This window comes from Heterodontus francisci, chromosome 12 (assembly GCF_036365525.1).
Source record: "Heterodontus francisci isolate sHetFra1 chromosome 12, sHetFra1.hap1, whole genome shotgun sequence".
NCBI classification, from domain to species: domain Eukaryota; kingdom Metazoa; phylum Chordata; class Chondrichthyes; order Heterodontiformes; family Heterodontidae; genus Heterodontus; species Heterodontus francisci.
In genome coordinates this window covers 37,588,847-37,616,195 of record NC_090382.1, presented here as the reverse complement: position 1 = coordinate 37,616,195, position 27,349 = coordinate 37,588,847, and the positions used below count along the sequence as shown (strand labels likewise).

Sequence of the window (27,349 nt, the reverse complement as noted above, 5' to 3'; positions counted from 1 at the left end):
GATCCATCAGTTCAGAACTCCTTCCCCCCCCCCCCATTTAAAATCAATGAGAGAAAGACTTAATATCAGCTTGCAAACCGATTTGAAGAATCCAATCCTGTGAAAAACTGCTACAGCTGGATATGCAAAGTTATGCAGGTGAACAAAGGGCCAAAGAGCTGAAATCTGGACTCAGGTTGTTCCAAAATCATGCTCCCCACTGTTTTCTACAGAGCTGCTCTAGAGGTTCCTGTCGGTGTCATGGAGCAGTCCAGTGGAAAAGCAACAAAATCAGGAAGTGCTGGAAATACTTAAAGGTCAGCATTCACAGTATTTTGCTTTTGTTCTAATAGAAAGACAGATTTTTGTGAAGGTAAATAACTAACTTTCTTTTTTAGAAAAGTCAAATAGTTATGACAGTGGCAGGGTGGGGGAAGGGGGGGATGCACTTTGAAGAGAACATAGGCCAATTAGGCTTTCTTTAAGTGATTCTGCTGATTGGACTGCTGTGGAGCATCCACTATTATTTTCATGCATAAACAGGTTCTTGTATTTAATCTGCACAAACCAAATTAACTTGGGCACTTGTCGTGGGCCAATGTGTTGGCTTCTTAGCTGAGTTTAATTTATGCTTACATGTCTAGAGGTTTAAGTTACACTCAGCCCATCTTCAGCTTAGTGCTTGCTAACACTTCTCTGCCATTGCTAACTAACTACTGAAAGATATGGTAAACTGCGTCATGCATCCTGGAAATACAAAAGCAAATCTCCCATACACAAAAGTAGAATCCCCTCCTCCACCATACTAGAGACATTAAAATCATGCAATAAATTTTGTGGCTTCTTTCCAGCTGTAATAGGAATTTCTACAATGACAACACTCTGGTAGGGTGATCCTTTTTGCAACTTCCTTGATGATTTTCTTAAGTACCTTGAAAATTCACTCAATTCTCAGCATATCAGCAATTTATACTGTTGACCATTTCAGGAATATACTCAAATAAATTAAATGCGGGAGATTAGACTACACTGGATGCAGTCATCAAGGGGCCCTAATGTGCTGGCAAAACAAACTGTCATCTCTTCTAGTCAACATTATTTGTGACTAATATTTTGTGCATCCTGCAGATAGCTAAGTACCTTAATGTTAAGAGTACAATACAATATTGTGCGCTACATAATTGCAGCAATATTGAAGTTACCATTCATATGGCCCTCCTTTTGAGAAAAAAAGTTACTGTTAACCCTATTCCTCTAAACTGACCCTTTTAAGAGATATATTGGTTGAAGATCTGGGGCTTGGGGTGGGTAGATGTGTGGGGAAGGAAGGGTCAATGCACCAGGAATGATTCACCAGTTATAAGCTAATCTGGTTAGATGAAGTTGGGAGGAGGCTCGTGTGAAGCAGCATAGACTAGATGAGCCAAATGGCCTGTTTCTATGATGTATGTTGTGTAATTCCAAAATACTAAAAGCGTCAGACAGTGGACACTATTTGTTAGAAATCAAACTGATCATGAAGTGCATGGCACATTCCTGTTGCTATGCCCTACTTCTGCTCAGAAGATTGCTTAATGGCCCGGGAGATGTTGGGTCCACAGATTTGGATAATTATCTGTTGTACCATTGTCAAATCTGCATGGCATTAAAGTGGAGGGTCAGTGACAAAGTTCAACTTAAGTTGCTGATGTAGCAAACTGTAATTACACTCTTAGTTGTCACGGAACTGTTTTTTTTCTCCTTGGATTAAAAAGAGTGTGTGCCTTTAAGACTCTGTTTGAAAACTGTGTGCCTTTAAGACAGAGCACAGTGTGCCGGCTACACCTTTCTCTAGGCCACAGCAGGACAGAGGTGTCAAATGGTATAATGTTTCGATTTGATTGTGTGTAAAACTAACAAAAACTGGCTGAAACAAGTTGAGAGACACCAGTGAAGCATGCTTACTGAAAGGAAAGAGCTGTCTATCTCAGCAAAAATTCTACAAGGAGCTACAGGCCCAGTTAATTGCCTGAGGAAATAACCTTTTGAAGAGACCATTTGTATTGCTGAAGTGAAGTTTCGACTGAGAGACTGTCAATTTTAAAATTCAAGATGATCTATTGCTGTGCTCGGCATTGAAAGAACTGTTTGATGCCTGCTGCAGTCGTGGTGTTTTGAATTCCAATCGAGAACAGACTGTTACATCAAATCCATGTGAAGACTTCGAGAGGCATTTGATTATTTTCGCACTAGGATAGCTCACCCATCAGGAATGTAACTCACAAAAGAGTTACTTATTTATTTATTGCTAAGAAACAGGTAGTTTTTTAAAACACCACTTTTAAAACTGGTTAACTGTGATTTTTTGAGTGTGAGAGAGAGAATGGGGGGAGTTAGGTTAAAATAAGTTATATGGTCTTTAGACATAGGTTTATCTTAATAGTGTTTAAGATTTCGTTTTTTTTATTAAATAGTTAATTTGTTGTTGTCTAAAGATACCAGGTTTGGTCTGTTTTATTCTGGGGTTTACTGGAGTGTTTAACTTGGCTGTTTTTCCAGTTGGGTAGGAAAACTTTAATAATATTCTGCGACCTGTGGAGTGATGGGACTGAATTGACGATGCATTGCTCCCACCTCGGTCCTAACACAGTGCACTTCAGTTGCTTATGATCTTTGAATCGGTTCATACTGCTATAAAGTTTTTATAGATAGAAGAAAACTGTATAACAGAAAAAGGTAATTTAGACCAACTAGTTCATACCTTACAAATGATAAAAGGCAGCAGACCAGACTCAGCTGATTAAGCAGAGTACTGAGCCATACAGACCAGTAAAGTCCAATGTTAATCCTTCTGCTACACTGAATTACATGCTCTCAGCCAGGGTAGCAAAACAGATGGTGCAACTCAGCTCATTGCCACTAAGCAAGGGAGGGAACAATACACTAACAAGGTGTCAATGCCTTCAAGGTGGTGCAAGAAATGCAAAAGGAGGGAAGTAAATGATCAGGAAAAAAAAATACCAGATATTGAGAACCAGTGACTGCCAAGGTTCTGTTGCACAAGTCATAACATTTTCAAATCCAAAACTGACATTGGTCAGAAGCTACGGTTAGGGAAGGTTTGATTAGACTAGGCCACAGCCGATTTCTACAAGATAATGGGAAACAGTACAAAAATATTAGAAGACTCAAACTACTAAGTATATGAGAAAACCTGTTTCAAGGTTTTTCTGTACGGCAGTAGTAGTAATTGAGAACAGTTTTCTACTGAGAAAGCAATTTATAGAAATTTAAAACTTTTAGCATGAAAGACAGAACTCCTGCTGATGACAACAGGAAGGAAACGGAGTAGTCCTGAAAATAAAAAAAAGGAAGGGGGGCTCCCAGATGCAATTATATAACTACCCAAATTAGATTAGAGATACAGCACTGAAACAGGCCCTTCGGCCCACCGAGTCTGTGCCGAACATCAACCACCCATTTTATACTAATCCTACACTAATCCCATATTCCCAACAAACATCCCCACCTGTCCCTATATTTCCCTACCACCTACCTATACTTAGTGACAATTTATAATGGCCAATTTACCTATCAACTTGCAAGTCTTTTGGCTTGTGGGAGGAAACCGGAGCACCCGGAGAAAACCCACGCAGACACAGGGAGAACTTGCAAACTCCACACAGGCAGTACCCGGAATTGAACCCGGGTCCCTGGAGCTGTGAGGCTGCAGTGCTAACCACTGCGCCACTGTGCCGCCCTATTAGTTTGTATAGAATTATTTTTGGTAAAATGAAGCAAAACGGTGAAGATTTGAACTATTGCATAGAAGCTCAGGAGATACAATAAAGTGGCAAAGTTTCTCCCCCTCCAAATTTTGTCACCTACGCTTCCTCGCCAGGTCGAAATTTAATTGGTTAAGTCTCGGGGAAGTAGCCCTCCAATACCTTGTTAAAGCAGTCACTCTTCACACACAAGTACTGATATGGTCAAAAAAATGGCCAAAACAGCTGGATCCCATCACTACCCATTTGTCCACACACTTATTACCAGCAGCAAGTTACTGCATAGCAATCAAGAGCAGGAACACTGGTCAATCAAATAAGCTTCTACTGCATTAAATGAGAAACTTGTTTCACACAGATTAAGGATTAACCTAAGGTACTGCTCAGTGTCACATTATACAGTCAACTTCTACACTGAAGTCAGAAGTGGAAACTTATTAAATCTAATTATATTATGATTTAAGACTTACTGGGATCTCCTTGGGCCCAGAAATCCTAGTGTAAGAATCAATGGTCTGGCATTAAGCTTGTACCACTATCATTCCCTCTATTCCATTCTCTGCCTTCTCTCTAAGCATTTCCTGCTAAAATGTACGAGTTCAGCTGCATTCTTACATGCTGGGACAATGTAACTTCACTTGAGCACCGAGTGAGAAGTGCACATCAGAATGCTATCACTGGGGGGAAAAAAATCAATTGCAAAATCACCAAAACCTAACAAAAAGTGAGTTTCTATGTCAATCCATTCTTTAAATGAATGTCACGAGTTTATCTCCTAATACAAGCATACCCTAAGCACTTTAAAATCAATTATTTTAATCCATTGCTTCACGTAAACTAAAGAGTGAAGAATGATTACTATGGCACATTGACCATTTTAGATAGCCTTGCCAATAAAATTAAGTAGAAGCAAAAAATTGCAACTAGCATTTTTAATCTACAGTTGGGTCTGACAAAAACAACTTCTCTCCACTTCAGTTTTTGAAATTTCTTTTCAATATTTGTCTTGCAAACCCCTAATTACTTCTGTACTCAACATAATTCTCCAGTCACAATTCCCTTAAAATCTTTCTGTAAAATTACATTTATATTTGTATTTTAATTTCAGTTACTTATTAAAGCAAATTTTTTTTTTTTTTAAAAGGAGAGGGGTGAAGTGAATGAGTTGCGCAGCTGAGGGCTAAGGCAAATGTAATCAAGAAGGAATATCAGGACATCCATAGGTTAGAAGAGCAGCAAGAGATGAGCTCATATCAGGAAAGAAAGAAGCACAAGCAACAGCTACGTAGTGAGAAATAGCAGAATGAGCAAGTTCTGTAAACAGAGAATGCCCTTTGGTGCAGGAGGTAGAGTATCCCTAGCTCCAAAACAATGCCATACATACACCAATATTTCCACTTGGATACTATGACAAATATTTTTTTTGAATTGGCTATAACTAATGTGTCAAGGTACGCAGAAATTAGTTTATTCATTTACAAATCAATCATGAAGTCATACTGCCCCTCTCATTTCTCCTATATCTGCAATGCACAGGACACCAAAAAATAATGATTTTGTCTGACAGCTGTCAATGAATTCACAAAATGTTGCTTTGAGCAACATCAATGCTCAGTGCAAATACACTATTCTTTTCCTGATAAAAGTACTGCTCAAAAAAAAATGTATATTAGAGGATCTCTAGTGATGTTATTTGCAGTCGCAGTATCAGGGAGTGAGATGCGGGAAAGGTAAACACCAGCCGGAGGCAGTTAGCAGGTGATGGAGCAATTGGGCAGGTCTTGGTGGGAGATAGAGGCAGCTGAGGCCAGGCAGAGAGGATATAATGGCTAAGGAAGAGTTGAGGGGAAGAAAAGGAGAAAAACAATGATACTGGAAAGCATCATAGCTAATGAAAACAGGCTAAATTTCCATCCCTCTACCATGGTCAGGTAGGTCTATGGCATCACATTGTTAGCATAGGCTAATGTTGGGATCTGACAGATCAGTGGTATCTGCTCAACATGAATCCATAATGCTGAAAGCTCAATTGTACAGACAATAAATGAAGACAGATTGAATATATTGCTCTGACTCCTTTGAAGAGGTCAATACACATATCCCTTTCAGAAAGTTTGACACCAGCAAGGCTCTCCCCAGGCAACCCAAGCCTCCTAACAAGGAATGACTTTGGGCTGGATTTTGTGTTGGAGGTGGGGCTCCCGACACCAGGCCGAAAAGGCAGGGCAAATCCCGCCTCTGTTTTCTCGTGACACCCGGAACAATCCTCTGGTCTTATTAAATTTAAATTTCAGGAGTCGGGATACCCATCCCTTTAAAGACGGGGAACCGCCTCCAAGAGCTACCGGCCAATCAGAGGGCCGGCAGCTCAGCAGTACCACCAGGAGCAGTTGCCACTGCCAGTACTGCAGGGACCTAATACCCAGGCCCAGCGCTGGAACTTTGGACCCAAGGTAAGGCGGAGTCACTGGGGCCACTCCGGAAGACATCGACAAGAAGGGGTGAGGGTGGGGGATGGGAGTGGTCATGCAATGCAGGGGAGGTTCCCAGCGGGGGTCCTCTGTGGGCCACAGATTGCCCACAGAGGGGACCCCACGAACCCCCCTACCCCCCAAGCCCGCAGGGAGGGCAACTTGTGTTACAAGGCATCCTTCCCCGTGGGGCAGAGGCAGCCCTTCGCCACTGTTAAGATCCCAGCAGCGGCAGGAAGAGGCCCTTGATAGGCCACTTAATGACCTCAATTGGCCTCTGTGTGGGAAGTCTGCCATCAGAAGATTGCTTGGCGATGGACCTTCCGCTCCCACCCCGGGTCATGATACTCCTTGCCCACTGCCTCCGGCCCCACCTCAGAGGGGCCTTTATTTCTGCCCGAAAGTGCACAAAATAATTGTGTGTGTTAAACTTGTAGACACTAAAAGTAACGAGTGGAGTAAAGACAGAATATAGTTAATGCTTATAGTACAATTTATGCAACTGGGCAGTTAAATGACAAACTAAAGTTAATATGAATATCTGGAAACTGCTAATTTTTCAAATAAAGAATGAGGACACAAGTATTCATTGAAGGGAGTATCATTAACAGACAGTCTGTGAAAGGAATCTGGGAGTGACAGTAAACTTGTCACTTCAATGTCAAGACAGTGAGAAGCAATTAATAAAGAAAATAGCATGTTGGGATATCTAACCAGAACAATGGAGTACAAGTGTAGAGAGATTATGCTGAGACAGACAGCTCTCTGTAGCTGAGAGCACGAGTCCAGAAGGCTGTGTTGCTTGCCGGTGCAAGGGTTTAGGACATCTGCTCAGGGCTGGAGAGGGAGAAGAGAGGGAAAGGATCCAGTTGTCGTGATCCATGTAGGTACCACCGACATAGATAGGACTAGGAAACAGGATCTGCATAGAGAGTATGAGCAGCTAGGGGCTAAATTAAAAAGCAGAACCTCAAAGGTAATCTCTGGATTATTACCTGAGCCACGAGCAAATTGGAGTAGGGTAAATAAGATTAGAGTGTTAAATGCGTAGCTCAAAGATTAGTGTGGGAGAAAATGGTTTTGATACATGGGGCACTGGAACCAGTACCGGGGAAAGTGAGAGCTGTACCGTTGGAATAGTCTTCACCTGAACCGTGCTGGGATCAGTGTTCTGGTGAGTCGCATAACTAGGGCGGTAGAGAGGGCTTTAAAATAAATAGTGGGGGGGGGGGGGGGGGGGGGGGGGTGGCGAGGGATCAAGTGAGGGAAGATGTGATAAATTAAAGGAGAGAGGACAAGGCGAGGTAGCAAGGTAGCAATAAAGGAATTGATAATGAGTGTGGCAGGAAGGGACAGAGCGGATAAGGCTAGAAGATGCAAAAATAAGATGACAGAATTAAAGGCACTATCTGAATGCACACAGTTTTCGCAACAAGGCAGATGAATTGACGGTACAAATGGAAGTAAACAGGTACGATCTAATTGCCATTACGGAGACGTGGCTACAGGGAGACCAAGGCTGGGAACTGAATGTCCAAGGGTATTCAACTTTTAGGAAGGATAGGCAAAAAGGAAAAGGCGGTGGGGTAGTGCTGTTAATAAAGGATGACATCAGTACATTAGTGAGAAAGAATCAGTTTAGTGGAGCTAAGAAACAGCAAGGGACAGCAAACATTGGCAGGAGTTATTTATAGGCCACTAAACAGTAGTGGTAATGTGGGGCACGGTATAAATCAGAAAATTAGAGGTATATGTAACAAGAGTAATACAGTAATCATGGGGGATTTAAATTTACATATAGACTGAGTAAACCTAATTAGCACTAATGCTGTGGAGGACAAATTCCTGGAATGTATACGAGATGGTTTTCTAGAACAGTATGTTGAGGAACCAACTAGAGAACAGGCTATTTTAAATCTAGTATTGTGCAATGAGAAAGGGCTAATTAGTAATCTCATTGTAAAGGAGCCTCTAGGGAAGTGTGAGCATAAAATGAAAGAATTTTACACTAAGTTTGAAAGTAATGTAGTTCAATTCATATCTAGGGTCTTAAATCTGAACAAAAGAAAACTAAGAAGGTATGAGGGGCAAATTGGCTGTGGTAGATTGGGAAACTACATTAAAAAGTATGACAGGTAATGGCTAGCATTTAAGGAATTAATACATGGTTTACAACAAATCTACATTCCTTTGAGGCACAAAAACCCAGCAAGACAGGTGATCTAACTATGGCTAACGAAAGTTAAAGATTATACTAGATCAAAGGAAGAGGCTTAATAAAATTGCCAAAAAGAGTAGTCAACCTGAGGATTGGGAACATTTTAGAATTTAGCAAAGGAAGACCAAGAAACTAATAAAGAAAGAGAAAACAGAATATGAAAGTAAACCGAGAAACATAAAAACACTGCAAAAGCTTCTATAGCAAAAAGGCAACGGTTAGCAAAGACAAATGTGGGCCCACTACAGGCAGAGACAGACAGGAGAATTTATAATGGGGAATAAGGATATGATAGAGAAACTAAACAAATATTTTGTGTCTGTCTTCACAAAGGAAGATACAAAAAACCTCCCAGGAATACTAGAGAACCAAGGCACTAGCGAGAATGAAGAACTGAAAGAAATTAGTATTAGTAAAAATTAGAGAAATTAATGGGACTGAAAGTTGATAAATCCCTTGGACTTGAAGATCTACATCCCAGAGTGTTGAAAGAGGTGGCTGTAGAGATAGTGGATGTGTTGGTGGTCATCTTCCAAAATTCGATTGCTTCTGGAACGGTTCCTGCAGTTTGGACGGTAGCAAATGTAACCCCACTATTTAATAGGAAGAGAGAAAATGGGGGACTACAGACCTGTTTAGCCTGACATCAGTAGTAGGGAAATGCTAGAATCTATTATAAAGGATGTGATAACTGTACAATTAGAAAATAATGGTAGGATTGGGCAGAGTCAACATGGATTTATGAAAGGAAAATCATGTTTGACAAATCTTTCAGTTTTTTGAGGATATAACTAGCTGAAAAGACAAGGGGGAGCCAGTGGATGTGGTGTATTTGGATGTTCAGAAGGCTTTCAATCAGGTCCCACACAAGAGGTTAGTAAGCAAAATTAGAGCACATGGGATTGGGGGTAATATATTGGCATGGATTGACAATTGGTTAACGGACAGAAAACAGAGAATAGGAACAAACGGGTCATTCTCAGGTTGGCAGGCTGTAACTAATGGAGTACCGCAAGGATCAGTGTTTGGGCCTCAGCTGTTCACAATCTATATCAATGATTTGGATGTGGGGACCAAATGTAATATTTCCAAATTTGCTGATGACACAAAACTAGGTGGGAATGAGTTGTGAGAAGGATGCAAGGAGGCTTCAATGGGACTTCGACAGGCTAAGCAAGTGTGCAAGAACACGGCAGATGGAATATAATGTGGAAAAATGTGAAGTTATCCACTTCGGTAGGAAAAAGAGAAGTGCACAGTATTTCTTAAATGGAGAAAGATCGGGAAATGTTGTGTCCAAAGGGACCTGAGTGTCCTTGTTCATAAAAGCTAACAGGCAGGTGCAGCAAGCAATTGGGAAGGCACATGGTATGCTGGCCTTTATTATTTTTTTTTAATCATTTATGGGGATGAGGGCATTGCTGGCTAGGCCAGCATTTATTGCCCATCCTTAATTGCCTTTGAGGTGGTGGTGGTGAGATGCCTTCTTGAACCGCTGCAGTTCATGTGGGGTAGGTACATCCACAGTGCTGTTAGGAACTAAGTTCCAGGTTTTGACCCAGCGACAGTGAAGGAACAGCGATATAGTTCAAGTCAGGATGGTGTGTGGCTTGGAGGGGAACTTGCAGGTAGTGGTGTTCCCATGCATCTGCTGCCCTTGTCCAATTGCGGGTTTGGAAGGTGCTGCCTAAGCAACCTTGGTGCATTGCTGCAGTGCATCTTGTAGATGGTACACACAGGTGCCACTGTGCGTTGGTGGGGGAGGGAGTGAATGTTTGTGGATGGGTGCCAATCAAGCGGGCTGCTCGTCCTGGATAGCCTCAAGCTTCTTGAGTGTTGCTGGAGCTGCACCCATCCAGGCAATTGGAGAGTATTCCATCACACTCCTGACTTGAGCCTTGTAGATGGTGGACAGACTTTGGGGAGTCAGGTGGTGAGTTACTCGCTGCAGGATTCCTAGCCTCTGACCTGCTCTTGAAGCCACAGTATTTATATGGCTACTCTAGTTCAGTTTCTAGTCAATGGTAACCTCTATGATGTTGATTGTGGGGGATTCAGCAATCATAATGCCATTAAATGTCAAGGGGAGATGGTTAGATTCTCTCTTGTTGGAGATGGTCATTGCCTGGCACTTGTGCAGTGCAAATGTTACTTGCCACTTATCACCCCAAGCCTGGATATTGTCCAGGTCTTGCTGTATTTCTACACAGAATGCTTCAGTCTCTGAGTTGTCGTGAATGGTGCTGAACGTTGTGCAATCATCAGCGAATATCCCCACTTCTGACCTTATGACTGAAGGAAGATCACTGATGAAGCAGCTGAAGATGGTTGGGCCGAGGACATGACCCTGAGGAACCCCTGCAGGGATGTCCTGGAGCTGAGATGATTGACCTCCAACAACCACAGCCATCTTCCTTTGTGCTAGGTATGACTCCAACCAGCAGAGAGTTTTCCCCCGATTCCCATTGACTCCAGTTTGGCTAGGGCTCCTTGCTGCCATACTCGGTCAAAAGCTGCTTTGATGTCAACGGCAGTCACTCTTGCCTCACCTCTTGAGTTCAGCTCTTTTGTCCATGTTTGAACCAAGGCTGTAATGAGGTCAGGAGCTGAGTGGTCCTGGCAAAACCCAAACTGAGCATTACTGAACAGGTTATTGCTAAGCAAATGCAAATGATAGCACTGTCGATGACACCTTCCATCACTTTACTGATGATCGAGAGTAGACTGATGGGGTGGTAATTGGCCGGATTGAATTTGTCCTGCTGAGAGTGTACAGGACATACCTGGGCAATTTTCCACATTGCCGGGTAGATGCCAGTGTTGTAACTGTACTCGAACAGCTTGGCTGGGGACGTGGCTAGTTCTGGAACACAGGTCTTCAGGACTATTGCAAAAGGATAAATACAGGAGTCTTGCTGCAATTATATAGAGCCTTGGTGAGACCGCAGCTGGAATATTGTGTATAGTTTTGGTTTCCTTACCTAAGGAAGGATATACTTGTCATAGAGGGACTGCAACAAAGGGTCACCAAACTAATCCATGGGATGGTGGGAATTGTCCTATGAAGAGAGACTGAGGAGACTGGGCCTATATTCTCTAGAGTTAAGAATGAGAGGTAATCTCATTGAAGCATACAAAATTCTTACAGGGATCAACAGAGTGGATGCAGGAAGGATGCTTCCCCTGGCTGGGGAGTGTAGAACCGGGGGACCCAGTTTCAGAATAAGAGCTAGGCCATTTAGGACTGAGTTGAGGAGGAATTTCTTCATGCAGAGTGTGGTGAATCTTTGGAATTCTATACCCCAGAGGGCTGTGGAGGCTCAGTCATTGAGCATATTCAAGGCAGAGATCAACTATTTTCTATATCAAGGGATATGGGGATAGTGCAGGAAAATGGCTTTGAGGTAGATCAGCCATGATCTAGCTGAATGACAAAGCAGGTTCGAGGGGCCAAATGACCTACTCCTGCTCCTATTTCCTATGTGGTTTTATAATGCACTGGTCACAGCTCACTTGGAATACTCTGCAGTTCTGGTGTACACACTTCAAAAGGGATACGTATTGGAATGCAAAAAAATTGATTCCCACATGTGCAAGGGATAAGCTTTGAGGAAAGATTACAGAAGCACAAGCTCCTCAGACGAACTAGAGTTGTTAAGGGATCTACAAAAGTACTAAAATGACAGATAAAAGTAACAAGATGATTATTTTAGGATCAGTCAAGCCAGTAGAACAAAATGTCAAAAATTTAACTTGGTGAAAAGTAAACGTAAAACATCTCAGAAAATAAATTTACTAAGTGTGACAGCATTCGGAATCATCTACTAGGCTCGGTCGAGCCATTAAACATATCAGACAAGTTGCATGCTAGGTTGCAAGTTGAAATATTGATAGGATGAGTTCGATAGACCAAATGCCTTCTCTCATCCTCAACTTTTATATTTACGAGTCAAATCAATGCTGAGACACAGGAGGTCCAAAACTAAGTTTTCCTGCTTTTTTTTTTATTAAGTTACAATAATAACTGGTTCATCCACTCCTCATCTTCTAAAGTGGTTCTCAAGCATTTGCACACAACCCCCTGCAAATATTGACAATGGGCACTCTCTCAAAAGAGCCCTATTGTAACTTGCCCAAAATGATTTAGCATTGTAGAAAATGATTAGCATGCAGCAATACAAAGAATATGTCAGCAAGTTAAATACTGGAACAAAATAGGATCAGGGTATGTGGTATGACCAGCACCAGACAAACAGAAATCTAACGACCTGCAGACTCCCTATGGTCCAGGGTCTCATTTTGAAAATCAGTTGTAAAGTGTTTTTTTTTAAATGGGCGAAATGAGGGAGAAAGACAGAAATTTTTAATTCAGCAGATTGTTACGATACCAAGGGCTTTGGCCTTTTGTTCTGCTTCCTCTCGCAAAAATGGCAGAAGATCTATTTTTGGACAGCCATATTTATCACAGGAATAAGTAAGTTGATTCAGAATTTACAGCCAACGTCAATCTCTGGAGAACACTTGCTCTGTACATGGTTGCAGTATTGAAAAGAAGCTTGTAATATAGGGTCAACTGGAAGAAACACTTTGGCAACCATAATGGAATCATTCTACGGCAGAAAATAATCCACGGAAGCGGTCCCTCAAAATGTCTTGATGGAAGAGAAAGAAAGGAACAAAAGGTTCTCACCATGGATGCCTTGCACATCCTTGAGTGAGGCATAAAGGTGGGGGTGGGGTGGGAGGGATTTTGCAGTCAGAGTGATTCTTCCCCTTATCTCTGTACAACAGGGATCAAAACTGATACGAAACCAAAAACTGTTTCAGAAAATGCAAAAGCAGGTTATTAAAAATTGAACAAGTTAAAGTCCTCAATACATTAATGCTACTAGACATTTGCATTGGCAGCAATAAGCAACAAACGAACTGCAGAACCCAGATTCTGACTAATACCAAGGATACTGATGGTATGGGATTCAGCAATGGAAGCACAGCTTCTACAAGTATATAAAAACAAAGAGTAGCAAAAGTAAAAGTTGGTTCTTGAGAGGCTGAGACAGGAGAAATTATAATAGGGAGTATGGAAATGGCAGAGACATTAAACAAATATTTTGTATGCCTTCACAGTAGAAGACACAAAAAGCATTCCAAAAATAGTGGGGAACCGGGGGTTAATGAGAGTGAGGAAATTGAAGTAATTAATATCAGTAGAGAAGTACTAGATAAATTAATAGGACACAACAAGACTGGTGGGGAAGATAAAAGAGCAGCCGCCCGAGAGCAAGAGCACAGTGAGATCGGCAGGGGGGATAAAAGAGCACAGAGAATGAATAAATCGGTTGTGATCTTCCAAAATTCCCTAGATTGTAGAACAATCCCAGCAGATTGGAAGGCAGCAAATGCAACAACACTCAAGACGACAGGGACAGAGAAACCAGGGAACCACAAGCCAGTTAGCCTGACAACAGTCTTCGGGAAAATGCTGGAATCCATTAAAAAAACATTTTTTTTTTTTATTCGTTCATGGGATGTGAGCATCATTAGCAAGGCCAGCATTTGTTGCCCATCCCTAATTGCCCTTGAGAAGGTGGTGAGCCACCTCCATGAATGGTTGCAGTCCATGTGGTATAAGTATACCCACAGTTCTGTTAGGAAGGGAGTTCCAGGTTTTTGGCCCAGCGACACTTAAGGAAGGGCAATATCGCTCTGAGTCACGATGGTGTGTGGCTTGGAGGGGAACTTGCAGGTGGTGGTGTTCCCATCCATCTGCTGCCCTTGTCCTTCTAAGTGGTAGAGGTCTCGAGTTTGGAAGGTGCTGTTGGAGGCGGCTTGGGGAGTTGATGCATAAAATCTTGTAGATAGTACACACTGTTGCCACTTTGTGGTGGATGGGGTGCTAATCAAGCGGGCTGCTTTGTCTTGAATTGTGTCGAGTTTGAGTGTTACTGGAGCTGCACTCATCCAGGCAAGTGGAGAGTATTCCAACACACACCTGACTTGAGGCTTGTAGATTGTGGACAAGATTTGGAGAGTTAGGAAGAGAGTTACTCGCCGCAGAATTCCCAGTTTCTGGTCAATGGTAATCCCCAGGATGTTGATGGTGGTGAATTTAGCAATGGTAATGTTGAATGTCAAGGGGACACGGTTAGATTCTCTCCCGCTGGAGATGGTCATTGCCAGGCACTTGTGTGGCGAAAATGCTACTTGCCACTCATCAGCCCAAGCCTGATTGTTGTCCAGGTCTTGTTGCATGCAGGCGCAGACTGTTTCAGTATGAGTCACAAATGGTACTGAACACTGCAATCAGCGAAGATCCCCACTTCTGACATTATGATGAAGGGAACGTCACTGCTGAAGTATCTGACAACACTTGGGCTTAGGATACTACCCTGAGAAACTCCTGCAGTGATAGCCTGGGGCTTAGATGTTTTGCCTTCAACAACCACAACCATCTTCCTCTGTACTAGTTATATGACTCCAACCAGTGGAGAGTTTTGCCCCCCGATTCCCACTGACTTCAATTTTGCTAGGGCTGCTTAATACCACACTTGATCAAATGCTACCTTGATGTCAAGGGCAGTCACTCTCATCTGGAATTCAGCTCTTATATCCATGCTTGGACCAAGGCTGAAATGACGTCTGAAGCCAAGTGGTCCTGGTGGACCCCAAACCATGCAGGTTATTGGTGAGTCAATGCTGCTTGATAGCACTGTTGACAACTTCTTCCATCACTTGGCTGATGGTTGAGAGTAGGCCAACGGAACAGTAATTGGCTGCATTAGATTCTCCTGCCTTTTGTGGACAGGACCTGCCTGGATAAATTTTCCACAGGTTTGGGTAAATGCAAGTATTAAAGTTGCAATAGAATACCTCATTGTGCAGACCTAGACAATAAGTGTAGACAGACTGTTCAACTGAAATAGCCTCAAAGCTAACAACTCTAACCTCACCCAATGTCCATTATTCTAGCAGATTTTGATCAGAAACAAGAACCCGAAACCATTTCCTTTCTTTAACCCAGGGAGTTGGAGCACAATTGTAGTGCCCTTACAATTGCTTTGACTAAGATTAGAAACTGAGAAGACTTTATACTTGAATTGGAAGGAAATGACTTGCAAGGCTGTGTGTGCGCAGATTGCAAGCTGAGTGTGGAGATTTGAGTTTGGCAAGTGGGGATTTTTGTTACCTTTATAAAAATCTGGTCTGCAGTTAGCATTTCTAACCAGGATTTACCCTCTAGATAAAGTAGGGTTAAGAAAATAAAGTAAGTTTCTTACAGTCTTAGGCAGGGATTAACAGGCTCCACTGTAGAGTAGCTGATTAGTTAAATAGCTGACCAGTCAAATCTGGTCGCTACAGTTTCAGCTTCAAAAGGTATAAATACAAAAGGTCTGTGTGCAGTCTGCAAAGGGTGTGCAGATTGGAAGCTGAGTGTGGAGATTCGAGTTTGGTGAGTGGTGAGGTCAGTGAAGGGGGTAAGGGGGTGGGGAGAGGTACTCCATTTTTCTACTTTTTTAATCTTCCAGTATTTGGTTCTTGCTTTGGTGCAGTGGAAAGAACTGGTTGGTGAGTAACTGGCAAGTTTACTTATAAGAGTCTGTAAAGTTAAAGTATGGCAGGACAGCTCTGCCGAGTGGAATGTAGAGTCTGTGGCATGTGGGAAGTCATGGATGCACCATGTGTCCTAGATAAACACATCTGCAGGACGTGTCATCAGCTGCACAAGCTTGAGCTCAGAGTTTCAGAACTCAAGCGGTGGTTGGAGTCACTGTTGTGCATCCACGAGGTGGAGGACTACGTGGCTAGCACGTTTAGGGAGATGGTCAACACCGCAGTTTAGGAACGTGCAGGCAGATAGGGAATGGGTGACCACCAGGCAGTCGAAGAGAACCAGCCAGGCAGTGCAGGAATCCCCTGATATGATCTCACTCACTAATCAGTAGTCCTCTGTTGTCGCTTCACCAGGTTGACACCTCATTTTGAGGTACGCCTGGTGCTGCTCCTGGCATGCCCTCCTGCACTCTTCATTGAACCCAGGTTGGTCTCCTGGCTTGATGGTGATGGCAGAGTGGGGGATATGCCGAGCCACGAGGTTACAGATTGCGGTTTAATACAATTCTGATGCCACTGCTGATGGCCCACAGCGCCTCATGGATGCCCAGTTTTTCATTGCTAGATCTTTTCGAAATCTATCCCATTTGGCATGGTGGCAGTACCACACAACACGATGGAGGATATCCTCAATGTGAACACGGGACTTTGCCTCCACAAAGACTGTGCGGTGGTCACTCCTACCAACACTGTCATGGACAGATGCAGCTGCGGCAGGCAGATTGGTGAGGACGAGGTCAAGTATATTATTCCCTCTTGTTGGTTCCCTCACCACCTGCCGCAGACCCAGTCTAGTAGCTATGTCCTTTAGGACTCGGCTAGCTTTGTCAGTAGTGGTGCTACCGAGCCACTCTTGGTGACAGACGTTGAAGTCCCCCACCCAGAGTACATTCTGTGCCCTCGCCACCCTCAGTACTTCCTCCAAGTGCTGTTCAACATGGAGGAGTACGGATTCATTAGCTGATGGAGGGGGAGGCGGTAGGTTCAAGAAGGCAGCTCACCACCACCTTCTCAAGGGCAATTAGAGATGGACAATAAATCCTGGCCTAGCCAGCGATGCCCACATCCCATGAATGATTTTTTTTTAAAAATCAGCAGGAGGTTTCCTTGCCCATGTCTGACCTGATACCATGAGACTTCATGGGGTCTAGAGTCGATGTTGAGGACTCCCAGGACAACTCCCTCCCGACTGTATACCACTGTGCCGCCACCTCTGCTGGGTCTGTCCTGCCGATAGGACTGGACATACCCGGGGATGGTGATGGCGGTGTCTGGTACATAGTCATACTCACCAAATCACACCTTACAGACAACGTCAGCCAGTTGCTTGACTAGTCTGTGGGAAAGCTCTCCCAACTTTGGCACAAGCCTTAATGACCTAGACTTGGGTGCTACAGGGCACAATTTCAAATTTGCATATGACACAAATCTTGAAATATTGTGAACTATGAGGAGGATAGCGACAGGCCAGTAGAATGGATGGACAAATGGCAGATAAAATTTAATGCAGAGCAATATGAAGTATTGGTAGGAGGAACAAGGAGAGGCAATATAATCTGAAGGGTACAATTCTAAACAGGGTGCAGGACAGAGGGACCTGGAGGTATATGTGCATAAATCGTTGAAGGTGACAGGGCAGGTTGAGAAAGTGGTGAATAAGGCATATGGGATCCTAGGCTTTATAAATAGAGGTAAAGAGTACAAAAACAAGGAAGTTTTGATGAACCTTTATAAAACATTGGTCCAGCCTCAACTGGAGTGTTGTGTCCAATTCAGGGCACTGCACTTTAGGAAGGATGTGAAGGCTTTAGAGAGGATAGATAGATTGGAGATGCTGGGTTTGCTCTCTTTCGAGAAGCTGGATAGGGAATTTAATAGAGGTTTTCAAAATGATGAGGGGTCTAGACAGAGTAGATTAGGGAGAAACTGTTCCCAATGGTGGAAGGGTCAAGGACTAGAGGACACCGATTTAAAGGTGATTGGCAAAAGAACCAACGGCAACATGAGGAAAAAAAGTTTTTTTTTTTAAACACAAGTGGTTAGAATTTGGGATGTACTGCCTGAGAGTGGTGAAGGCAGATTCAACTGTGGTTTCCAAAAGGGAACTGGATAAGCAACTGGAGAAAAAAATGCTGGGCTATGGAGAAAAAGGGTGGGGGAGTGGGACGAGCAGAATTACTCTTGCAGAGAGCTGGCATGGACAGGACAGGCAGAATGGCCTGCTTCTATGCTGTAACCATTCTTTGATTCTGTGAGTGGGACTAGCTGAATTACTCTTGGAGAGTCAACATGGACTCAACGGGCTAAGTGACCTCCTATAAAGGGGAGGATTTTTTGCTACCGCGATACAAAAAGCCTGGTTAGACCATAGCTAAACTTCTTGCCCTGGTGGGGGAGTCTAGAAGGGAACATAACCCTAAAATCAGAGCGAGGACATTCAAGAAAGGAGTTAGGAAACATTTCTTCATGTAAAGGGTTAAGGAAATGTGCAACTGCCATAAGAAACAGTAGATTAAAAATATGAAATTAAAAAAAATGAAATCTAAGATTGATAGATCTTTGCCAGCCACGGGTGTTAAGAGGTGTAGAGCCAAGGCAGGTGGACAGAGTTAGGATACAGATCAGCCATGATCTCGCTAAATGGTAGAACAGACTTAAGGAACTTCATGACCTATCCCAGTTACTAAGACAAGTGATCAAAGTTGGGATCTTCCTGGCCTGGATGACTTAACTATGCACCAATTTAACTAAGAAGCACAGCCAGAAAATTAGGGAATTGGTTTGCAGAAATGCTCAAAGAGATAAATGTGTTAAGACTGTATTAATCCATGAATGAATGCAATATATCAGTTAGTTAATTAGTACTATACTAATTAAATGTTGCACAAACCTGTGTGTTCTGGCAGTTGACTTCAAACTGAGTTCCAGTCCCATTACAGACACCATATTGTTCAGAACTAGCTTTTCTCTTGTAGGAAGTTGTACCAGTTCCTACATTAAATGGTTCTTTAGCAATTCCTTCATCTGACCAATTTAATACAGCAGTTGCAGCTGAAACAATCTCTGACGTACTTATGACGTTATTATAAACTGAAGAACTTTCAACTATACAGTTGGATTTTAGGGTTGAACACTCTATTCCAGTGATGGTTTCATTTGATGTCTCTACAAAACCATTTATAAGGGTTGCAGAATTTATTTGCACATTATTTACTGTACTGTTTGTGTTGTATGTGCAGTGTGCAGATTCTTTGATAGGAACTCTGGGCTTTAAGAGCTTACTTCCCGCTCTTTTTCTTGTTTTACAGTCAGAGGAACAGATAGTTGAGTTGGTACTCATCTTGTTTATTCTGTTTGCATATGTGGCAAGACAGTCTTCAGGTCCCTTGGAGTAACTGCTTGAGTCAACTGAAGGGTTTAGCTCCTTGGGTTTTGAAGTAAATTGAACTTCAAGCTTTTCTTTCTCAGACATCTGAAGCAAACTTTCTTTGCTAATTAGGCAATATTTAGATATTCTGTCCTCAAGAGACATGGAAAGTGCTTCTTCTGCCTGAACAATACCAGCTTCCCACTGAGTGTGTACTTTAACAGAAATCTAGATCAAAAGAAAAGGAAGTCTTTCAGTCACCATAAGTCAACAATCTAAAGAAAACAATAACTCTTAACTTGTATATGGGACAGAGTGAAATGCTTATTTTTATTGAGCATGAACAATAGCTTCAGTCAACATCTGAATTCACAGTATTGTATAAGCAATGTCACAATAATCACTATGGAATCTGTAAGCATAGCTTTGCATAATATTAAGATTTCATTGTACCAATTATGAGTTGATAGACCTCAGCAAAGTAAAGCACCTTATCTAAAGATACCAACTCTGAATTTGAAGCTATAACATTCCTGAATGTGGCAGTTTTAAATTATTCAGCAAATCCATAATCATTATTAGGTAAACACAGGCGAGAACAGTAAAGACATCCATCTTAGTACCTGTGACTTTACTAGGAATCCGATGTTCAGAATGAAGCTTGGCAATAACACAGCAGAAATCAATTAAGTGACAGCATTAGAGGACCCATTTTCCTGTTTCACAAATCAGCTATTTTTAAATAAATTAAAAACAATGAATTATTTGCCACCTGAACAGCTCAGATGCCCACTATGGTAGTTATTTTACCCAGCTGGGTGGGACTGCATTCGTCTGGTTCCATTTTTAGCTATCTAATCGTAGCCAGAGAATTATCAACAATGGCTTCTCTTACCATTCATGCCCCGAAGGATCTATCCTTAGAGCCCTCCTAGATCTCATCCACCTGCTGTCCTTGGTGACAATGTTGCATCAGTTTCCATATGTACACTGACGACACCTAGCTCTTCCTTACCACCACCTCTCTCAACCCCTCTACTGTCTGTTTATTCGACATCCCAGATGAGTAGAAATTTCCTCCAATTAAATAAATGGGAAGACTGAAGCCATTGCCTTTGTCCCTGCCACAAACTACACTCCCTCACCAATTTCATTCCTCTCCCTTGCAACTGTCTGAGGCTGCACCAGACTGTTGGCAACCTCAGTGTTTTTCAACCTTTCAACCACAGATCAGCACCATCCTGAAGACTGCCTAATTCCACCTCTGTATCATCTCCCATCTTTACTCTTCTGCTGCTGAAATCCTCATCAATGCTTTTGTTACCTCCAGACTTTACCATTCTAATGCACTCCTGGCCAGCCTCCCACATTCTACCCTCCATAAACTTGAGGTCATCCAAAACTCTGCTGCCCGTGTCCTAACTCGCACTAAACGCCATTCACGCATCACCGCTGTGCTAATTGATCTAGACTGGCTCCCAGTTAAACACTTTGATTTTAAAATTCTCATCCTTGTTTTAAAATCCCCCCACACCCTGGCCCCTCCCCATCTCTAACTTCCTCCAGTCCTACAACCCTGAGAAATATTGGTGTACCTCTAATTCCAGCCTCTTGAGCATCCCCAATTTTAAATCGCTCCACCATTGGTGAATGTGCCTTCAGGTGCCTAGGCCCTAAGCTCTGGAATTCCCTCCCTAAACCTCTGTGCTTCTCTACTTTCCTCCTTTAAGCCACTCATTAAAACCTAGCTCTTTGACCAAACTGGTCATCTTCCCTAATATCTCCTTACGTTGCTCAGTGTCAAATTTTGTTTTATAATGCCCGTGAAGCACCTTGGGAAGTTTTAGTACATTAAATGCACTACATAAATACAAGGATTCATTAGCAGCTTTTGAAACTTTTCATTCTGGAGAGAAAAAGAGCATAACTGTAAAATTATCAACAGCACATTCATTATATTTCAATTTCAGAGTTTATCTCAATGCTTTTAATCTTTATTATTGAGGTTTGGTTTCCCTTTCACAAAACCGTGTTGACTCTACCTGATTACATTGTGACAATATAGCAAAATGGATACAGCATATACAGCACCTTGTTTCTCGGCACATCAGTTTCTCCATTTTTGGCATTCCTTTGAACCAGCAGCTCAAACTGATGTTTTCCTTCAAATGGCTCAATCACTGCTGATGCAACCCAGGCGTGCTCTACAATGACGCCAAAAAACTGAATGTGATATTGTCGACAGGGCCTCCTGCTGGGCTCTAATTAAAAAAAATACAGACGTCAAAACAGTGAACAAAAACATTCAGAAAGTGCCACTCTGTGGCTATGTACTTGATTTTAAAGTGTTGTAGAATGAAACAGATCCACCAAATGTCACTTTTTTCAAAAAAAAGTAAAACTCCTCCGATGGGTACGTTTCTCCAGATGGCAAGTTTCTGATCTCAGTTGGCTCACCATAAGATGGCGAAGGGCAGACAAAGCCAGGATTTTCAAAGCCAGGGGAAAACTTGAGATTTGGAGGCAGCTAACACCATAAGGCCATTTATTCAGAATTGGCAGGGGCATGGAAGCTCGTCATCTGGTATCCTCACTTGTGGAATGACCATTAGTAAGAAGCTTTGATTAAAGACGTTATAGCAGGGCACTTAAAAAAATTCCAAGTAATCAGGCAGAGTCGACACGGTTTTGTGGAATGGAAATCACGTTTAACCAATTTATTGGAATTCTTTGAATTAACATGTGCTGTAGATAAAAGGGAACAAGTGGATGTACTGTACTTAGATTTCCAGAAGGCATTTGATAAGGTGCCACATCAAAGGTTATTGCAGAAAATAAAAGCTCATTGTGTAGGGGGTAACATGTTGGCATGGATAGAAGATTGGCTAGCTAACATGAAACAGAGTAGGCAGAAATGAGTCATTTTCTGGTTGGCAAGATGTAATGAGTTGATGTGCCACAGGGATCAGTGCTGGGGCCTCAACTTTTTACAATTTATATAAATGACTTGGATGAAGGGACCAAAGGTATGGTTGTTAAATTTGCTGATGACACAAAGATAGGTAGGAAAGTAAGTTATGAAGGGGACATAAGGGGACTACAAAGGGATATAGATAGGTTCAGTGAGTGGGCAAAGATCTGGCAAATGGAGTATAATGTGGAAAAATGTGAAATTGTCCATTTTTGCAGGAATAATAAAAAAGCCTATCATATAACCGGTGAGAGATTGCAGAGCTGAGAAACAGAGGGATCTGGGTATCCTAGTGCATGAATCGCAAAAGGTTAATAAGCAGGTTCAGCAAGTAATTAGGAAAGCTAATAGAATGTTATCGTTTATTGCGAGGGGAATTGAATACAAAAGTAGGGAGGTTATGCTTCAGTTATACAGGGCATTGGTGCGACCATATCTGGAGTACTGTGTACTGTATTGGTGCCCTTGTTTCAGGAAGGATGTAAATGCGCTGGAAGCAGTTCAGAGAAGGTTTACCAGACCAAACCTGGAATGGGCGGATTGTCTTATGAGGGATGGTTAGACAGGCTGGGCTTGTATCTGCTGGAGTTTAGAAGAGTAAGAGGCAACTTGATTGAAACACAAGAACCTGAGGGGTCTTGACATGGTGACTGTGGAAAGGATGTTTCCCCTTGTGGGACAATCTAGAACTGGGATCAATATTTAAAGTAAGGAGTCAACCATTTAAGACAGAGATGAGGAGAAACATTTTCTCTCAGGGTCATGAGTCTTTGGAATTCTCTTCCTCAAAAGGCAGTGGAAGCAGAGTCTTTAAATATTTTTAAGGCAGAGGTAGATAGATTCTTGATAAGCAAGGGGGTGACAGGATATTGGGGGTAGGCGGGAATGTGGAGTTGAAGTTACAATCAGATCAGCCATGATCTTGTTGAATGGTGGAGCAGGCTCGAGGGGCCGAGTGGCCTACTCCCGCTCCTAGTTCATATCTAGGTTCATGTTCGACTGGACTTCCGTTAATAAGGCAATCTTTACACTGCATTAAAGATCACAGCTTTTGAAACATAACTATCCTCCAAAGTCCAGCGTTCCTAACACAAGTAATATTTGTGTTACACAAGTGCCCGGCAATGACCATCTCCAACAAGAAAGAGTCGAACCACCTCCCCTTAACATTCCATCATTGAACATCCCTAACATCATTGACATGGGAGGCTGCCATTGACCAGAAACTTAGCTGAACCAGCCACATAAATACTGTGGCTACAAGGGCATCAGAGGTTGGGTATTCTGTGGTGAGCGACTTGCGTCCTGACTCGCCAAAGCCTGTCCATCAACTACAATATGCAAGTAAGGATTGTGATGAAATACTCTGCACTTGCCTGGATGAGTGCATCTCCAACAGCACTCAAAAAGCTAAACACCGTCCAGGTCAAAGCAGCATGTCATCCACCACCTTAAAGATCTACACCATACTCCACTGGCGCATCGTGTGTGCACCATCTATAAGATGTATTGCAACAACCCACCAAGATTTCTTCCACAACACCTTTCAAACCCATGACCTCTACTGCATAGAAGGGTAAGGGCAGCAGGCTCATCAGAACACCACCTGCAAGTTCCCTTCCAAGTCACACACCATCCCAACTTGGAAATATATCACTGTTCTTTTTTTGCTGCTGGATCAAATTTCTGGAACAGTCTCCCTAACGACATTATGAGACTACCTACACCACACCAACAGCAGCAGTTCAAAAATGCAGTTCGCCACCATCTTCTCAAGGTTATATAGGGATGGACAATAAGCCCAGGTCTTACTTCCGATGCCTGCATCATGGGAACGGTAGCACAGTGGTAATGTTACTGGGCTAGTAATCCAGAGCCTGGGACTAATTCCCTAGAGACATGAATTCAAATCCCACCATGGCAACTGGTGGAATTTTAAATTCAATTATTAAATAAATCTGGAATAAAAAGCTAGCCTCAATAATGGTAACAACGAAACTATTGGATTGTCGTAAAATCTCATTTGGTTCACTAATGTCCTTTAGGCGACAAGATCTGCCAATCTTACCTGGTCGGCCTACATGTGACTTCAGATCCACAGCAATGTAGTTGAGTCTTAATTGCTCTCCGAAATGGTCTAAGCAAGCCACTTAATTGTACCAAACCGCCACAGAAAAGTTGAAAAAGAATAAAATCGGATGGACCACCCTGCATTGACCTTAGCACCAGCAACAACCTGCCCAGTTGATGCTGCAAAGTTCCTCTCACTAACATCCGGCAACTTGTGCCAAGACTGGAAGCTAGGCCTGACCTAGTCAAACTCACTGAATCACAATACCTTACAACTAATGCCCCAGACTCTTCAATAACCATCCCTGGGTATGTCCTGTCCCACCGGCAGGATAGACCCACCAGATGTGGTGGCACAGTAGTATACATTTGGGAAGGAGTGGCCGGAGAGTCCTCAACATTGACTCCGGACCTCGGGGGCATCAGGTCAAACACTGGCAAGGAAACTATTTCTATTCATTGTTTAAAATACCAGTCTTAGACCCACTTTTCTCTCCCTCAAACTGAGGGAGAACTCATGCTCGGAAGAAGTGAGCGAAGAGGACGCTGGCTTTGAGAAGGACACCGGGAGATCCAACCCATTGCAACTGTGAGGAGTTTAGGACTTTTAACTGCAAGTATTACTTTTTCACTGAGAACATGGTATAATGTGTAAATGTGTTCGGTTTTCGAATGCGTGAATTAAGTTAATGGGAAATACCTTACTTTGTAATTTAGTGTATTAGCTACCTATTGAGTACAGTTTAGTTAATGCTGATTCTTAGTTTAGTTGCTATAGTAAAAGTCTTAAAATGTGAAACCTTGTCATATAATGCTTTAATCTGTCTGGGTAGTTCATATCTCGTTTTAAAGAGAATGGTCTCTCCTGTAACACTTGCCACTTATCAGCCCAAGCCTGAATGTTGTCCAGGTCTTGCTGGATGTGAACATGGTCTGCATCATCTAAGGAATTGTGAATGGAGCTGAACACTGTGCAATCACCAGTGTACATTCCCACTTTTGATGGGGGAATATTATTAATGAAGCAGCTGAAGATACTGCCTTGAGGAACACGTGCAGCAATTGAGAAAGGGGAAAAAATAATCTGGTATGCAAGAAGCATCATGGGTCCTCAAAGAGTTCAGTATGCACTCTGTCTACTGCTTCTGATCAGAGTCCATTAGCAAATCATGTAGCTCATCTCTAAGCAACAACCAGATTCACATTTCTTTCTCAAAACATTTTGCATCCAAATACCTACCCTTCATCTTGGTGTGAATCTTCAGCAGAGGATCAAGACAGACAGCACTAGGCCACCAAGGACGTCTACTAAACTTCACCCATACCAGATCTCCAACCTCAAACTTCACTGGAATCACCTTCTTCCGCCTTCCAACACACTGAAATCAAAATGACTTGGTCAGAACAATATTTCATGTTATATATTGTTTCTCATAAATCTCACCATACAGTTTTAAACTATCAGGGACAACTAGCTAAGTTATTTCATTCTAAACCCAAAAACTGCTTTACATTACAAGACCACTTTGTAATAATTTCAGAGTCAGATGAGGAGTTATATTATTGAGGAATAATTACCTACGTAACAGATTTTTGATCCAGCTTGCATTCAACATACCTGCAGCTTGTGGAAAAGTATCCAACATTGCCTAGGATGCAAGTCATGCCAAGTGGTTCAAATTTAATTGAAAAAAAAACATTAAAAAACCCATCATGCTGTGCTTACCTCTGAGAAAAAGTCCCATTCATAAAATAAAGAAGCAATTGCATCCTTGACCAAAAAAGAAATCTTTGGATGCAATGATAGTTTCCCCATTCCCAACCACTATTTTAGGGACACCTATGTGGACATGGTGATTCACTAGTCTTTCCTTATCGCTTTGGTTATGTTTCCGTAGGAGCTCTCACTGATGCTTTTAGCCAGTAAAAGAAAAAAATATTACAACATACATTAATATTTTGCCTTTCATCCATTTTGGAATATCCTAAGAACATAAAAGGCACATATTATTTCAGGATCTTTTAAATACCATTTGAGCCATAGAAAGGATCTGAAATAAGTTGCCTTTAAATGTTGAGGTTTTGAAGGAAAGTGTTTCCACTCAAGTTTTTTTAAAGTACAAGTTGAAAGGTGATTAACTACTAATATTAAAACGGTTTTCCCTAAAGTTTGTAACTAGTGGACGATGTTAGCCTGTCTCAGTACTTGGCAAATACTTCACATCCATTGAGTTGGGAAATCTTTGGGCCTGGGTACCTGGTTGAGATTGTCTGGCAGACTTTCCCTTCTGGTTGTCAACATGGGAGGTAAAAACAGACATAGAAACAGAAACATTCACTGACACCCATGTCTTGCAACAGCTGTGAAGTCAGGTTTTTAAACAGAAAGCGACAGGGACAAACTTCAGCCAGGCTGAGAAGAATGCCGGAAAACACTTGGTAAGTTTTTTTTTAAGCCAACACATGTTTTTACATTTTGTACTACATGCAAATTGTACTGATTTTATTAAGTCTAATTATGACTATTGCACCTGCTGTGAATAAAGCTGCTGAACGAGTCACATCTAGCATGACTTATCAGGCATTTTTGGTCTGCCTTAAATAGATTGGAGACACATAAAGGCTTTGTGCAAGAGATATAAATCCAGTTCACCTCACAAAGGGGTACTATTGTTACACACCCAAGCTAAACTACCGTACAAGTAAATTTTGAGTCGTACAAGTCTGTTCTGGCAAAAAAAGGGGTGTAGGACTCACCAACAGGAATGAGCAATGCCACTAAGCTCAAGAAGACATCTGCAGCAGACCCAAATTTGGAAAAGCATTTTATAAATGAAAGTTCTTTCCTTCCTTGTATAACACTATTAGCATAACACATCATCCCAAAGTTCTTCATAG

General features: G+C 42.2%; 1 protein-coding gene across 8 annotated transcripts in view; it reads right to left on the bottom strand.

Moving 5' to 3' along the window:
- LOC137375825 (histone-lysine N-methyltransferase NSD2-like) overlaps positions 1-27,349 on the bottom strand; it is a 311,894-nt gene that overhangs the window by 205,630 nt on the left and 78,915 nt on the right. For all 8 annotated transcript variants that reach the window (XR_010976069.1, XR_010976070.1, XM_068043335.1 and 5 more), the window contains 3 exons: positions 25,692-25,830; positions 21,502-21,671; positions 18,934-19,638 (listed from right to left, as the gene is read on the bottom strand). Coding sequence is in view for 6 of the 8 variants with exons in the window: in XM_068043335.1 (XP_067899436.1) it covers positions 18,934-19,638; positions 21,502-21,671; positions 25,692-25,830 (1,014 nt within the window). In the remaining 2 variants the exon portion in view is untranslated. The remainder of the gene's footprint in view (positions 1-18,933; positions 19,639-21,501; positions 21,672-25,691; positions 25,831-27,349) is intronic.